At 40.6% G+C, this 17,094-nt stretch overlaps 1 protein-coding gene across 1 annotated transcript; it reads left to right on the forward strand.

Annotated features, from left to right (window-relative positions):
- The first annotated feature begins 12,662 nt into the window (after positions 1 to 12,662).
- LOC148103245 (nuclear factor 7, ovary-like) lies at positions 12,663 to 14,526 on the forward strand. Its single transcript, XM_087839086.1, has one exon. It carries the CDS (start codon positions 12,709 to 12,711, stop codon positions 14,092 to 14,094), a length of 1,386 nt encoding a protein of 461 aa, XP_087695212.1. The 5' UTR covers positions 12,663 to 12,708; the 3' UTR covers positions 14,095 to 14,526.
- Positions 14,527 to 17,094: the final 2,568 nt, after the last annotated feature.

A 17,094-nucleotide genomic window follows, 5' to 3' on the forward strand; every position in this document is an offset into this window, starting at 1 on the left:
AGAAGATGGACATTGATAAAATGTAAAGCAGATTGTAGAAACAAAATCTAATTTTATTTTCAGGTTTATTAGATCTTAAAAGGAGAACACGTTAATATATATATTAATCAGTATTCATGTTAGATTTATTTGGTAGTTTTTAAGGAACCCAAATCTCAGAGAGAAGTCTGCTCCAGGTTTAGGGAATAAAAAGTAGTAAGTAAGTAAGTAATAAACAGTAGAGTAGATTTGTGGAACACAGAGTCCGAGGGAAGTAGAACTTGCAATAAGTACTGCCACCAAGGGAGTGGAGGGACCCAGATCACTTTATGAAAAAAAAACTCCACAATTTCTCTGCTTCCTGTTTTGATGTCTTCTACTGCGCGACACCTGTCAATTAAAAGAATGCAATGAGTGATTCGCTCATCAAGCACCTGGATAAGACTTAAAGGGCCCTCCATCCTTTATCTTCCATTTATCTGAATTCAGGCTGTGGTGGCAGGAGGCTCAGCTGGTATTCTGGATGTCCTTCCAGATGCTCACTGTCTAGATTCTCCTCCCAGTTGAGCGATAAACCTTTAAGTAAGATAGCAACACAGATGCAGGTAGTAAGATGTGTTTTTTTTTTTTTTTTAAATGATTATTATTAATGGTACTTTGAACTTTTAAGCACAGCCGCTTCCATTTGATCAAATCTCACATTATTCTTCCTCTGATGAGGTCAGAGGTCACATGGAGCTCCTTTCTCTTCCATATTTTAATCTGTGCAGCATTTAATTTCAGGGCAACATTGAGGACAAAGTACTCTCCAAGTCCTGCTGTGTTTTTTTTAAACGATGTGCTTTTGTTAGGCGGACACTGAAGCGCCCGAGCATGAGCTTTCATTATGAGTTGTTTGCTCTCAGTTTTTCTTCTTCAGCCATTGCAGTGAAGCTTTGCATGAGTTTGTATTGACTTGTTCTGCATTTTAAACCTTTAAGATGAAATCATTGTTGTATGATTCAGATGATTAAATCAACTGTTTGCTACTCGTCTCTGTTGTTTGGTTCCTTATTTTGGTAACTGAACCAAAGAGGGGAAAGCCCTAATATATTTGAGATTTTCTTCACCCTTTTGTGTATTTCTGTATTAATGTGTAAATTAGATCCTAAAAGCTTTTAAAACAAAGTTTAACCTTTGTTAAATTGCCATTCCTAAGGGGAGTCAATCCCTATAAACTCCAGTGTTAAGACTTTACAGTCCAACTTCACAGCAGAAATAAACATGTTTACAGCCTGATACATAAAACTGCTCCCCTCTCTCCACACTTGTGAACAAGAGGCCGAAATACTTACACTCCTACACTTGGGACAGTAACTTGTCCCTGACCCGAAGTGGGCTGTTTGCCATTTTCCATCTGAGGACCATGGCCTGACGGTGCTGATGGCCGCGAACCACTCCAGTGTGAGCTGGAGGCCACCTGAAGAAGCCATCAGAACAACATCATCTGTGAAAAGGAGGGGTGGAGCAGTGGCTTCAGGGTGTGGCATCATGAGCAGCTGATCCACACAGCTGTTCTACATCAGCTAATCATGCTTCTATATATTTTCCCACAATCACGTTTTACATGTAAAATGACAAAGGTCTGTTCTATTGTATATGAGCAGGATGCCGGGTTACGAAGAGAGCTGGAGAACAGGACAGAACTGAAGGGTGCAGCTAGAAAGCTGCTAAGAAGAAACAATTTAAAAGTGAACTGTAGATAAACATTAATTTACCTTGTAACACCGTGTGCACTGGGTTGTTTTTCATGAGTGATGCCAAAACCCAGTCATAGGATGACTGGCAAGAATGGTGACTGTTCTGGCTCCTTAAGAGTCACCACTCACGTTATGTAGTGTTATATAAGTTCATGCAATCTTTATTCGTTTCTGGCACACTGTTCATTTTATTTTGACATTCTACCGGAAGTGCTACTTCTCATTACTTCCTGTCTAACGGGAGAAGGACAGTTTGCTACTCCTGTGCCTGCCTATGCTGCCTCTTAAGCCAGCACAGTCTGTAAGTTGGCAGTAATGTTGTGTTTTACCAGTGAATGTTTAGCACTAACTACCGTGTGTTGTTTGTGATATTTTGAGAAAGTAAATTCACTCAATGATGCTTTATTAGTCATTAGCCTAGACGCTAATTAGCGCTAGCTAACCACTAACGTTAGCTTGTTAGCTTGTTTCGTTCTGCTTTGCTTTGCATAGTAACAGGTCATAGCATCTTCTAATTATAAGATTGTTTGCTTATGTCAGCTCACACGGGATATTTTGTGTTTGTTTACAGTTTTACCATTCATCCATTCATGCATTTCAACAAAGCCATGCTATGCATCCAATCAAATAAATCAACCAGAAAGGAACAACGGTGTGGTTTTTCTACATGGGATGATGGTTGTCTGTCTGCCTAGTTAAGTGCGAGGGCAGAATAGTGACAGAGCTAACCGCTGGATCAGGAGTAGGCGGTGGAGCACCATAGACAGCTCAACTGACTGCAGGACCAGGCCAAACACCGGACAAAACCACTGGAGGTTCAGTGTGTCTTGCCAACACTGCTTCCCCTGGCCCCGGCAGTGACACTCCACCAGATGGACAAGGGATATGACCCCCAGCCTTCATGGAGATCTTCCAAGCAACAGCAAAGGCGTACCAGTGGCCCGCACTGGAGTGGTCACTGCAGCTGCTGCATTTGCTGTCCAGAGAGTTGAAAGTGGCAGTGGTGACCCTTCCTGCAACAGCAAGGGCCAACTTTTCAGATGTCCTACAGGTAATACTGGAACCACTGGGGCTTGAATCAGAGGACCACTGCTGCCACTTCCAGAGAGATAGAACCGTGCCAAAGGAATGACCATTCATCTATGCCATGTCGCCAACCAGTAGCGGTTTTTGATATGGGCGACACGGGCGGTTGCCCGGGGCGGCATCGTGGTGGAGGGTGGCATCATGGGCATCAGCAAAAAAAAAATAATTGCTCGTACACATGCTGCCCCGATGTCAGCCAGCGCATAGTGGGAATGTCGTAGACACTGATCGGTTTTCTATCGCCCATTTGCTGGGAGTAAGGGCGCCCTCCGTTTGCGAGGTGCGCCTGCTGCTTGCGGCACAGGAAGGAGAGGGCGGGGCGGCGTGGGATTCTCTGACTGGCTGGAGCAGCATCTAATAACCAGCTCGCAAAATAAAAACAAACCAACAAACACACCAGACATTATGATACAGACTTTGGTGCAACTACAGATTTGCACCAATGTTTTTTCGAAATTCTGTACACGAAAAGTGAGCGCGAGAGCCCTCGGTGCGCCTGCTCGCTGCTGAAGTCAAAGTAAACTTTATTGTCATCTCCGCTACATACAGTCCAGTATATAGAGAGACGAGACGACGAGGCTCCAGTTACAGCAGTGCAAGTAAACAAACAATAAATATACACTTTAGGACTCGGGGTAAAGGGATCAATAACAATTTAAAATTTATATTTATTTGTTGATTTAAAGTGGGGGCGATTCTAGGATCAGAGCTTTGGGGGTGCTGAGCACCCAGAGAGCTGCCCAGCCACCCAAGATACACTTTACTCGTCACAATGAGACCTGCATCCTCCCTGTCCTCATCGTCTGTTGTCTTCATCTCCATTATCACTCATCATTTTACCATCTCTGTGCAAGTCTGCAAATTTCTTTATTAAATCATAAGATTCTTAAATTCATCAAGTCTCTCTGTGCCTGGGTCCTCGTCACAAAACATGACATCACTGTTTTGTACATTTTAACAATTTAATCCCACATTTGTGAAAGAAAAGCAAACACTTTTTTGAAAAGTCTGTAACAAAACCATCAAATCTGATCAAGGTTATTTAAATGCTGCTAAAGAAGAATGGATTGGAATAAAAAAAAAAAAAATACATATCCTAACCTTAATTACTGCGGGAGAATAATAAATGATGCTAATAGTGAGTAAGAAGTAAACTGAGTGCATTTTTTGGACAGAGATTCACTTTTAATGTGTATGTATAATATAATACAGATGCATGAAAAATACACTCCAATAACAGAAAGAAATATTACAAATAAATTATTAAAAAATATCAATAAAAAACTATAAAAATGGAGGCAACTTTGCCTGTGGTAGAATGTATACCATGCATGAAAAAATCTTTACTTCAGATACTAATTTTCTGTTGTAAGATTTATGCCTTTCATGCTTTCATGGTGGTACTTGGGAGAGCTTGACATTTTTATCAGGTGGTACACACTGTAAAAAGTTTGAGAAACACTGATAAGTGTATGTGTGCTTTTGGAAAGCATTTAAAGCTGCAGTACAGAATCTTTGAAACAAGCTTAAAACATTTTTAGAATATAAACAGAGCATCTGCTTCTCTTTACAGCTCCTCACTCCACCAGGGCTGTTTGGCTCTTTCTCATTGTGTGCAAATGTGATGTACGTACTGTGGCAGTCATACAGACAGCTGGACGGTCCAAAAGTTGGCCTACCTATTACTGGCTGAGGTTTTAGTAGAGTTGTGGCTGAACCACATAAAAATATATCATTAATTTTAATCTCCTCAATCAATTATAATGTTATGTTAGAATGTTGTTAAAGAGGGTCAAAAATGTTTCAACCCAGTTTGTTTTGCAGATTCTGTACAGCAGCTTTAATATAGTGAGGACACAACTTCCTGATTGTGTGAGTAAAATCAGGTTTTTTCTCTTTGTCAGTTTAACAGTTTCTGTTGTGCCTGTCACTGTTCCCTGTCTGTTTGCTTTCCTGGTTCTTCCTGACCTCGTACTTTCTCCTCACATTCCCCTCTTTCCTCTCTCCCTCTTTGGCCTGACAATCATACACAATTAGATTGTATTCAATTAGGAGGAGTTATAAGGTTAATGGGCATCCAGTCAGTTAGCTACTTAGTATTGTAGTGGCAGATTTATTTTCTCATGTATTAATCACATATTTAATCATATCATATTAGTTATAGTAATATCACTTTCTCACTTTACTATAGTAAGAGCACTCCTGCCACTACTTTACATGCATGTGGAAAGTTAACACAGTAAGGCCATTGTAATGGGAGACGTTAAACAGATAGTGAGGCTCCTTCTGCTTATCAGGGATGTAAATCCTTAGGTGAAGTCTAAGCAGAAAACAAGGTCATAATTCTCTCTGTGAGGGAGGAGGTATAGCCCCCCCGTGAGAGGGGCCAACATGTAAGAGTTTGAGGAATGTTCTTTGTCTGTGTGTCTGTTTTAGATTTTAAATAGGCTGTATACATTTCAATGGGAGCAACAGGACGGCCAAATGACACTGAATTTACTACAGAGCAGGACGGATTGTAGGGTAGCAAACATTGTTGGAAAACACGTTTTCAACACTGCAGGTTACCTGGTGTAATGTTTTTCAGCTAAAAAGAAACATGGTCTGACTCCTACCTAACTATATAAAGAGTAACTGAAGGTTAAATGCAGCTAATATGTCCTGTTTTAAGCCAGACACTTACACCTCCGCTCCGCTGCGTCTCAGCCACCAGCGCTCTAGCAGCAACAGTGCTAGAGCCAGAGCAGGGGAGAGCTGGAACAAACCATTTTGGGAGGGGGGGGGGGTTATCGATACTTTTGTTGTTAAAATGTTACATCTCAACCAAGTTCTGTATGCTTTTTATATTTTTAGTAGTGTGTCACACAAACAGCAAATATTGTCAAAAAAGTAAGAAATCTTTGGGGGTGCTTTGATTCATTTTGCTTCAGCACCCCCAAAATGGGCTAAAATCACCCGTGATTTAAAGTCTCTCACACAACCCGTCGAAAGGGGAGGAGCTGCTTCCAAATAGAGCACATTTCATTCATAATGTTGTAAATCCAAGCCCATTATGTATTCATGATTTGAATCCTGGGTTGTGTGAAATCCCAGAAATAAACCCTAGACAAAGTGAATCTGTGAACTAAGGTGTAGGTGTGTTAGGTCATGCTGTGGTGATCCTCGGGTTGAGGGATGGGTGTTCATACTGGAGTGCAAAATTAAAACCAAGATGGACAAGAAATGTTCAAAGCCATCAGGTGCTCAGTTTAGAAAAATAGAAAAGAAGAGGAGGAGAAACGAGCAAAAGATGCAGGTAAGCAGATGTGTGATTGGATAATGGCAGGTCATCCTGAAACAATCAGAATCAGAATACTTTACTAATCCCTAAGGAAATTATGTGCGTTACAGTTGCTCCAAGAAGAAATGGTAAAAATAGTAACAGTAACAGACTAAACTCCAAACAATACATTATGTTACAGATTTTAATATTAATTAGTCATTGTCAATTTGTCCTGTTCTCATTGTATGACAAATTATGATTGCTGTTTGGTAGCTGTTTGCATACTATGCACACTCTCTCTCTCTTGATATGTGTGTGTTGGGTCTGTGTTTCCACAAGCCCCACTGGTTTAGAGACTTATTCATCATGAAAAAAACAAGAGAGTCAGCGATCCATCGACTTGCAAGGGAGGCCTCGTCGGTGTCTACCACAAAATGACCCCAAATCCGGCTTCCGATTCTGCCTTTTATTGGAAACACAGTTCACACAAAAAAATAGTACCTCCCCTCATAACCCCCCTTGGTTACAAAGACAAGGCATTGTATGTATGTCTGTGTGTGTGTGTGTTATGTGAGAATGTGTATGTGTGACCTCCTGCTGACCGAAAAGGTCATAAAAGCAGGAAGCAACATCACAACAAACAGATCTTCCAGATAGGATGTATCTGCAATAAAACACTACAGCCCCCACCCAGAACCTCGAGAATCTGGGGAGGGGGACAAAAGGAAATTCCTTTCATCACAGAATTAAAACAATGTAGAGATGGTAAGCATAAAAATGATAACATTTAACACTTTACTCTAACAATGTGTGTGTGTTTCTCTGGTGAAATTCTCAATATGTTTTATATGTGTGTGTGTGGGGGGGGCACCATAGGGAGTGTTCGCCCAGGGCGCCAAACAGGCTAGGACCGCCATTGTCGCCAGCCCTCAACACCCTCCCTCGGTCTGAAAGGGATTCCGTCCTCGTCCACCATGCAGCTGCCCCTGGTGAGCCTACAGGAGGAACACATATCATATGTTTTGTAAATGTAAAGTGTCCAAAACTGTAAAACAAAAAACAAACACATGAAAAAACGTTTGAGCTGGCTGAATGAGTGACAGATTGCCAAATTGCAAAACTCTTATCTGTGTCTCTATCAGGTAACGTTCATATGTTGATTCATGGTTTTCTTCAGTTTTTGATCTACTGCAGAATATCTTTAAGGTTATCTGCTATAAAAAAAAAACCCAGGCCAGGAAAAGCTCCTTCATGTTTTTCTGTTTTATCCTCAGTTATTTTGACACAAAAGCATCTGCAGTGATGCTCACACCTCACAAGTGTCTGCTTAGTTTAGATAGATAGTTTACACTGAGTTTTTAATTGCAGAGAAACAGTCAAACAATTTGGAATGAAATATCTTTAATTTACAAGGTTTACAGGGTTCTTTTAACAGTCCATATCCAAAATAAATGATCATATTTATAATATTTCTGACTGACTCAAAATTGAATTGAATCGAATCATGACCTTGTGAATCAGAATAGAATCAGTTGTAGAAATCAGTGACAATAACCAGCCCTGCTCACACACTTCTAGATCTGAAAGTCTACTTTTACTGTTTATATAAAGAAAGACAAAGTCCTGTCTGCTGCTCTACACTCATAATAAAAGCACAGTAACGGTGACGTTATTACTGACTTTGCTCTGTTTGTAATATAAAACGCTATGATAGTTCTAATTTAGACAAAAAAGAGAAGAAGATGAGCTCAAAAACATGGAGGTACCATCTTAGGGTGGGCTCATCAAGTTGGTTTGGGATGAACTGGACAGAAGGTTAAAAAGCACCCCACAAGCGCTACACATTTATGGAAACTTTTGCAGCAGAATTGGGAAGAACCTTTTGAAGAACATCCCCAAGTGGGATAAACATTTCGTCACTTATTCAAATGACTTCTTCAGTCTCAGCTGTCTACAGGTTTGACCAATCTTATAAACAGTACATTTGCACAATGACTGAAGCTAGCTGAATGAACAATGAAATGTTTCTGCCACTGAAAATGCTTTTTCCAGATGAAGAAATCAACCTTTTGGGATTTACCTACCCAGATGACTGACCATGCATCAAGACCTTTCGAAGAATATTTGGTTTCCACTGTAGAGAGAATGACACTAGTGTGTTCAGCTGTCATAGGTGTCAAATAGGTTACTATTTTGAGTCAAAAGTCTAGAATAAATTTTGATTACAAATGGATTCTGTGATTTTGTTTTTTAACCTTAATTGTTTATTTGTTCTGTGCTTTCACTTCAAAATACAAAGAGACATTGAACTGCTTGGGTTTCAGTAAGACTCTGGAAGAACTGGGGCTTTTGACCAGAGTGTGTATATATAGAGAAAATATATATACTTCTGAGTCATATGTAAACATCTGTTTTCAAAAGAAAGAAGCTGCTGATAAAAACCACAGTTTTCAAAAGATTGTAATCAATAAACTGTAATAACAATAACTGGGGGCGAAGGCGTGGGGGGGGGGGGGGGGGGGGGGGGTTCCGGGGGCTCCATTCCAAACTCATTTATGGTGGTTCATTATTCTATTGTGAGAGTATAAATTCAGTTACAATATGACGGTAATGGAAAAAGAACTTCTAAATTTTAAAATTTCAAGATTATAATGAAATTTCAGCGGCAGTGTCAGTCCAGCAGACTGCAGAGTTTTCTCCATCTCATACCAGTCCAGCAGACTGCTGGCTGCAGTCCAGCAGAGTACAGGGTACAGTTCAGCAGGCTACAGTCCAGTATCTTATAAGCCCTGCTGTAAACAAACACATTTTTAAGATATTCTCATTTTTTAAAATGGAAGACATATTTTGAGAAATATGAAAGGAAGATGAGCCAATGAGGTGGTGTAACACCTGATTTTCTCTAGTTTTAACACCTGATGCACTGGGTGCATTTTTAGGTAAATAGTTTGATATAACTTTGCTGTTTGCAGTTTTTAACATGTTTTTTAAAAAGATTACAGTTTATATTTGCATTTCAAGTTATAAAAATGACTTTTTTTAAACATGTATGTGGTTTATACAGTAAAAAAAATACACTTTTTCTACTCAGATTGTATTTTTTTTTAGATTGTTTGTGTTAATGCAGCATGTCAATGAACAAATAACTGTAAATTTAGACATTTGATGTTGTACGGAAAAGAAAGATACCAAACAAGGCAAGGCAAATAGTTTTTAAAGGTGAAATATAAAGGTAAAATCAAAAGTTGTCTGAAACAGCCAATTATAGCGTTATAGAGCAATGGACAAGCAACAGAGCGAACATAAGAGAGCGACTTAAAATTTGCATCTTCCATTCTAAGTTTCAAACCCCAAACCAATGACTTACAATCCATTTGGCTTTCCATACACAGCTGACATGTCAGACCTGCATAGATGGGAAGTAACAAAGTACAAATACTTCGTTCCTGTATGCTGAAGTACCATGAACACAACGTATTACATTTTTGAAATTGTAGGGATTAGAAAGTATAGAAATTTGTTTAAAGTTGTAGGGGGAAAAAGTAAGATTTTAAGTGGCAGGTATATCAGCAAGCACACAAACAGTTTGTGTGCAGTTTGTCACATTCTGCAAGCTGAAGGTAAACCTGCTATAGTTCGCAGAATGAGAGGGAATGTCACTCAGAGATGGAAAAAACAGAGGTGATATTTAGAGGTAAGGACTGCTTAGTGGGAACTGAAAACATTTAGATTTAAAGCTTACATGCAATGTCTTCTTTTCTTAAAATCAGATTTTGTGTTTGTATATGATGATGATACAGGGCATTGAAGATGATAACAGTGGGTGGATTATATTCTTAAACTTAGTTACAGCGCTTTCAGAAAGACATCTACTTTGATAAAGTCTACTCTCCACTGCTGTGTAATCAATTATTGTAAATGTAAATGTTATCAAGAAATGATCAGACAGGAGAGGGTTTTCAGGAAACACTGTTAAATGTTCAGTTTCTATGCCATATGTTAAAACAAGATCTAGAGTGTGATTAAAGTGGTGGGTGGGTTCTTTTACATTTTGAGAGAAACCAATTGAGTCTAACAACAGATTAAATGCCATGTTGAGGCTGTCATTTTTAGCATCAACATGGATGTTAAAATCACCCACAATAATTATTTTATCTGAGCTCAGAACTAAATTAGATATAAAGTCTGAGAAATCAGACAGAAACTCTGTGTAAGGCCCAGGTGGACGATAGATGATAACAAGTAAGACTGGTTTCTGAGTTTCACAGCTGGGGTGGACAATGTTAAGCATCAGGCTTTCAAATGAATTAAAAGTCTGTCTTGGTCTTTCATTAATTAATAGACTGGTGTGAAAAATTGCTGCCACACCGCCCCCTCGACCTGTGCTTCGAGATTTCTGGTAGTTAGAATGACTCGGGGGTGTTGATTCATTTAAACTAACATAATCATCCTGCTGCAACCAGGTTTCTGTAAGGCAGAGTAAATCAATTTGTTGATCAATTATTAAGTCATGTACTAACAGAGACTTGGAGGAGAGAGACCTAATATTTAATAATCCACATTTCACTGTTTTACTCTCTGGTTCAGATGTGGATACTGTATTGTTCTTTCTTTGTAATTGTTTGTGTTTAAGTTGTTTAAAAACTGTTAGAAACTGTTAAACTGACAAAGAGAAAAAACCTGATTTTACTCACACAATCTGGAATTGTCTCCCTATATTAAAGCTGCTGTACAGAATCTGCTAAACAAACTGGGTTGAAACATTTCTGACCCCCTTTAACAACATTCCAACATAACATTATCATTTATTAAAATTAATTAGATATTTTATGTGGTTCAGCCACAATTCTTCTAAAACCTCAGCCAGTAATAGGTAGGCCAACTTTTGGACCGTCCAGTTGTCTGTATGACTGCTGCAGTACGTGCACCACATTTGCACACTATCAGAAAGAGCCAAACAGCCCTGGTGGAGTGAGGAGCTGTAAAGAGAAGCAGATGCTCTGTTTATATTCTAAAAATGTTTTAAGCTTGTTTCAAAGATTCTGTTCAGCAGCTTTAAATGTTTTCACACATACACCTACCCACCTTACCTACTTTACCAGTGTTTCATATTTCCAGCTGATGCTGATCACCCTAACCTTAACACCACAGACCATCCTTTGGTTCTTTTTCTGTTCCTCTTAAACTTCCTGCCTTTCAAATTAAAAGATCTCTCTGACTGTAAAGACTGGACTGTGCTGCAGCTGGTGGAAACAGTGTGTAGGTGTGTTGTGTTTGATGGAGGACTGAAGTGTGTGTCCAGCTGAGCTCTCTGTGTGCTCATATATACAGATGCTGATGAACAAATGTTTGTGTTTGGACCCTGTTACTGATCAGGACCTGCTGTGTGTTTCCTGTCCACAGGTCTACAAAGAGTCTCACTTCCTGCTGTGGTTCAGATGTTCAGCGTGTTGCTTTGTTTCTCACATGTTGGCTCCACGGTCTCTGCTGCTGTGGGCTGATGTCATGCAGCAATACAGCTGCTGAACATCTGGCCTTGTTTTGCTCCATCAGCACATATTTGACTTTTAGATCACATGATATTTGCATCCAACCTTCAAACACGTGTGGAGAATTCATTATTTCTTTGACAGATTTTTTAGTGAATAAGAGAAAAAAGAAAGTAAGAGAAACTTTTATTCTATAAAACAGTAAAAAATCCACACACATGTAACTCACCACTGTGTGAACATCACAGGGGAGAAATCGTTTCTCTGAGTCAGAGATGAGTGTCAGTAACACAAAAGTAACACTCAGTGTCATGCAGTGACTTTTACACAACCAGATCAGATGAACCAACTCACACTAAAACATGCATTTTGCTGCACTCTTTACACTTATTTCTTTTCTTTCTGCTCTTTTATATATTTTGTAAAACCACAAAAAATATTTTATATCAGCAGCAATTTCTCTCAAACTGCTGCATCACAGCTTTCATGCTCTGACCTGCATGTGAAATGAGATAAAAGCTCTTTATTAGTAACTTTTACAACTTCTGGCAGGTTAATGTTTGAACTTTGGAGTGAAACACACCCTTAGTTACAAGAAATAACACCACCGTCTGTAACTAAGTGAATCCACCTTAACACCACCTGTGTGTGTGTGACTGCATTACACTCCCACTGCTGGGAACCTGAACAAGAACCAGAACAAAGTCTAAAATAGAAGCTGACAAACAGCTGCACCACCGAGTGACGGTAAAAAGACACAAAACCTGTTTTACAGCTTTTGAGCTGCAGGCAGGATTGAAACACACCTTAGTTAAAAGTCAAACAGCAACATTTTTCTCCTCCCCTCACGTCACTCAAATGTGAAAAAACCAGGAAACAAAATGTTCTTCGTCCTCAGTAAAGAGAGACGCACAGACGATCAGACTGAGCTCAGACCAAACTAGCAGCTTCCTCTGAGTGAGTCCAGCTACAGGAGAGAAAAGTGGAAAACTCCAACACTGCTGCTTCAAGCTGCTGACGCTCCACACACTGAATGTGAGTTTGAGCAAAAACACGACTCAAAGGAAGTTTCAGTGAAGGTGGTAGAGGAGGGAGGGGAGCCAGGACTGACTGTACTTCCTGTCTGCTGTTTTCAGCTTCACTCACAGACTCAATGGCTTCCAGATCAGAGGAGGATCTCTGCTGTCCGGTCTGTCAGCAGGTCTTCAGAGATCCTGTTCTTCTGTCATGTAGCCACAGCTTCTGTAAAGACTGTCTGAAGAGATGGTGGAGAGAGAGACCAACACACGAGTGTCCAGTTTGTAAGAAAATATCAGTTTATGATCCACCTTTAAACCGAGCTTTAAAGAACCTGTGTGAGTCGTTCTTACAGGAGAGAGATCAGAGAGCTTCAGAGGCTCTCTGCAGTCTGCACTCTGAGAAACTCAAACTCTTCTGTCTGGACGATGAGCAGCCAGCGTGTCTCGTCTGCTGTGCCTCAGAAAAACACACCAATCACAGATTCAGACCCATCGATGAAGCTGCACAACAACACAAGAAGGAACTTCAGGAAACTCTGGAGCCCTTAAAGAAGAAGTTAAAGGTTTGTGAAGAAGTTCAAGTGAAGTTTGATCAAACAGCAGAACACATTAAGGTCCAGGCCCGACACACAGAGAGGCAGATTAAGGAGCAGTTTAAGAAGCTTCACCAGTTTCTAGCAGAGGAAGAGGAGGCCAGGCTGGCTGCACTGAGGGAGGAAGAGGAGCAGAAGAGTGGGATGATGAAGGAGAAGATGGAGGCTCTGAGCAGAGAGATAGCAGCTCTTTCAGACACAGTCAGAGCCACAGAGGAGGAGCTGAGAGCTGAAGACGTCTCATTCCTGCACAACTACAAGGCTGCAGTGGAAAGAGTCCAGCGCTGCCCCCTGCTGGATGATCCACAGCTGCCCTCAGGAGCTCTGATAGACCAGGCCAAACACCTGGGCAACCTGACCTTCAACATCTGGAACAAGATGAAGGACATGGTCTCCTACACTCCTCTCATTCTGGACCCAAACACTGCTCATCCAGAACTCATCCTGTCCGAAGATCTGACCAGTGTGAGAGGAGAAGATGAACAGCAGCTTCCTGATAATCCAGAGAGGTTTGAATTATACATCTCTGTCCTGGGCTCTGAAGGCTTTAACTCAGGGACTCACAGCTGGGATGTCGAGGTTGGAGACAGTACAGTGTGGGTACTGGGTGTCTTAGCAGAGTCTGTGCAGAGGAAGGGAAGCATATGGTCTGGATTATGGGTAATAGGGTTTGATGAAGGTAAATACTCAGCATGTTCACCACCAGGTCTTCTCACTGTTCTCTCAGTCCAGAAGAAGCTCCAGAGGATCAGAGTGAATCTGGACTGGAACAGAGGAAAGCTGTCGTTCTCTGATCCTGATACTAACACACACATACACACCTTCACACACACTTTCACTCACAGGATGTTTCCATATATTGAAACTGTTGATGAAGTGAAGGTGTGTCCGTTGAAGGTGTCAGTGTCAGTGCAGCAGATGAGTTGAGGATGATGATATTTCTAATGTTGTTTCCTGTCAGTGAGTTGAAGCTGTTAAACTGCAGCTGTCCTCCTGCTGCCTCGTTGTTCCAAAGCTCTTTGTTTCTCTTTTAGTTCTCACTGTTTCTTTCTGTTTCTGCTGTCCACCTTTTCACATGGAAAATCATTTCACTGTTTCTCACTGAATGACTCCCCAAACTAGATTTGAAATTCTATCAAGTTTCTAATCATTACAAGTGATTCATGTTTCTATTTGATGTGTAAATGGAGATGATTTAGTTTGCTGGGATATGGACTGACATGTGTTGAATGGGAGGAGCAGTTTGTTGTTGTCTTCTTGTCTGTTTATGACAACAATAAATATATTGTTGAAACAATGATTCATGTTTAACTCCATATATGAAATGTTTCTGATCTTTGAATTCTGCTTGATTAAAGACTTTCTTCATGACACAAATGAGATTTCAGTGTATTGATAGAACTAAATAAGCTCAGAGTTGAAAGGCTGGAGTATTATGTACGTGCTTCACTGTCAGGATCTTCAGGGGGATTCAAAGGGAAACATCAAACTGCTGTAATGAGATCAACTAGTTGGGCTGAACACACTTATCTGTAGTTTGTCTCCATCCAGGATCATCAGAATATAATGAACATGTGTGAAGAGCCAAAAAATGCTGCTGCCCTCTCAGCATGATGAGCTCCAGCCTTTGTTAACAGGAAAACAGGAAACATGAGACAACTTTCAGAGACAGTAACCAACTGTGGCCACAAGATGGCAGCAGCTGATCTGAGATCCTTTATTGGACAGAACCACTCTGCTCTGTGACGTCATCAGAGAGACGGCCTTCACTTTGATAGATCTGGGCTGTATCCCAATTGAGGGTCTGCAGCCTTAAAGTACGCAGCCTCAACGGTCCTCAAGGGCCGCGTACTCAAAGACCGCTAAGGCCAGAGTGTGAGGCTTGTGAAATGGGACGGTCTAGCCTCCGTCGCGCTGCCCAGGTTGCCTAGCAACCATAATAGCTGGAAACGTATGGTTGACAGAAATGAAGGAGAACATATTTTGTTCATTTGTTTGTTTGTTTCTACACGAGCTTTGTGTGATTTGATAAGTATCTTAGGCTGAGACCACAGGACTGTAAAACATGATTGTTGGGCTTCATATCTGTACTGAACAATCATGTAAGATTAGCTAGTAAATAACAATTAGCTAATGTTGTTCATGAGACTAAAGTCAGTGTAAATATGAGATGGACAATATTATAGTTATTATATTAATCATTATTAGTTATTACAGCAGTGAGTTTGAACTCTCAAATCAAATCACTTCTATTGTCACATCACATGTGCAGGTACACTGGTACAGCACATGTGAGTGAAATTCATGTGAGTGAACTCTGTGTCAAATACTGAGCTTCAGTAAAGATTCAAGTTGCAGCTATTTATATGTCCTATCACCTTAAATCTTCACTCAAAGACACTCAAGTATCTTTGACAGTGTATATATAGATATATTATATATAAGAGACAAATGTTGTTCCTCCAGTAAGTTGGCATTACTAAATTTGGCTCAATGCTTATATATATGGGTAAAAAGCAAATGTACGAGCTGTGATAACTGTGTCTGATAGAATGAAGAGTAGACTGATATATGAAATATTCCTTTATTGGGTGAGAAAATCAGACCATGTCATAACTGCTTTAAGTCATAGAGAATAGATATCAGAGCCTTAAACAGGCTGACTTCTGCTAAATGGGTCAAACTGGGCAGAAAGTACACAAACACATAACATCCTTATAGAATATGATGTAACACTATAGATCAACTTACCTCAGAATATATAAAGCATATAAACAATTACAGCAATATGATGCAACAAACACAGCAGTGCTACTAATCCAAAATACTCAAAGCTTCATAGAACTGAAACAAACATTTATTTTTAGCTCCATTCTGCTGCTGATACATACTTTAGGTTTCTGAACATTAAACTTGTTGCTGCCTTTCATAGTGTGTAACTTGAAGGCCCTGAGTACTTTCTCCCACACTGAAAACACTGGAATGATAACATTATTTGAACATTACCTAATAAGACTGATATGCCACCAACTATATACTTCTAAACACAAGTGATTACATGCGGTATTCTACCATATGCAAACTTATATCAATAAAAGATTATACTGACTACTAAATACAATTTTCCATTGACAATGACTGACTTTAATTATCCATAAAATCATCACATCTCTGTAGGATTGTCAGGTAGTGACCAGCTGATCACGGGGTCGGGGTTAAAAGATAGACACCACCCACCTGTTCTCCGCTCAGACATCATTCTCTTCATGTAAATGGCCTGCATTTGTATAGCGCTTTTCTAGTCCTTAAGGACCCCAAAGCGCTTTACACTACATTCAGTCATTCACCCATTCATTCACACACTGGTGATGGCAGCTACATTGTAGCCACAGCTGCCCTGGAGCGCACTGACAGAGGCGAGGCTACCGGACACAGGCGCCACCGGGCCCTCTGACCACCACCAGTAGGCAAACATGGGGTTAGTATCTTGCCCAAGGATATTTGGCATGCAGCCAGGAGGCAGCCTGGGATCAAACCACTGACCTTCTGATTAGTGGCTGACCTGCTCTGCCATCTGAGCTACAGCCACCCATAAGATCATGTCAGGAGCTCCGAATCCTTGCGTCAGTCAGTCTCCGCCTGCTTCAGCAACTGTGAGTGTTTTCTCTCTTGACTCATCTTCTCATCCCGGCTCCGTTCACTCTCTGTTTGTAACGTCCGTTCCGAAGCCGTGCTTCATGCACCGATCATTACTAGAGTAACTGCGTGCCTGTCCCAACCCATCACTAGCCTTCTCCCCGTTTGGGTCTAGCCAGCACGCCACACGGGCACGCCGAATTACTGTGTTTAATTCGCGCGTTTCCCCTGATCGTGACAGGATTAAGGTCGACTATTGAACGGCGTATATTAAAGGCTTTAAAACCAAGC

Source organism: Neolamprologus brichardi, chromosome 3, assembly GCF_056152115.1.
Source record: "Neolamprologus brichardi isolate AB-2024 chromosome 3, ASM5615211v1, whole genome shotgun sequence".
Classification (NCBI taxonomy): domain Eukaryota; kingdom Metazoa; phylum Chordata; class Actinopteri; order Cichliformes; family Cichlidae; genus Neolamprologus; species Neolamprologus brichardi.

Excerpts from the sequence above, each read along its gene's own strand:
- LOC148103245 (XM_087839086.1), top strand. The coding sequence starts at position 12,709 with ATGGCTTCCAGATCAGAGGAGGATCTCTGCTGTCCGGTCTGTCAGCAG.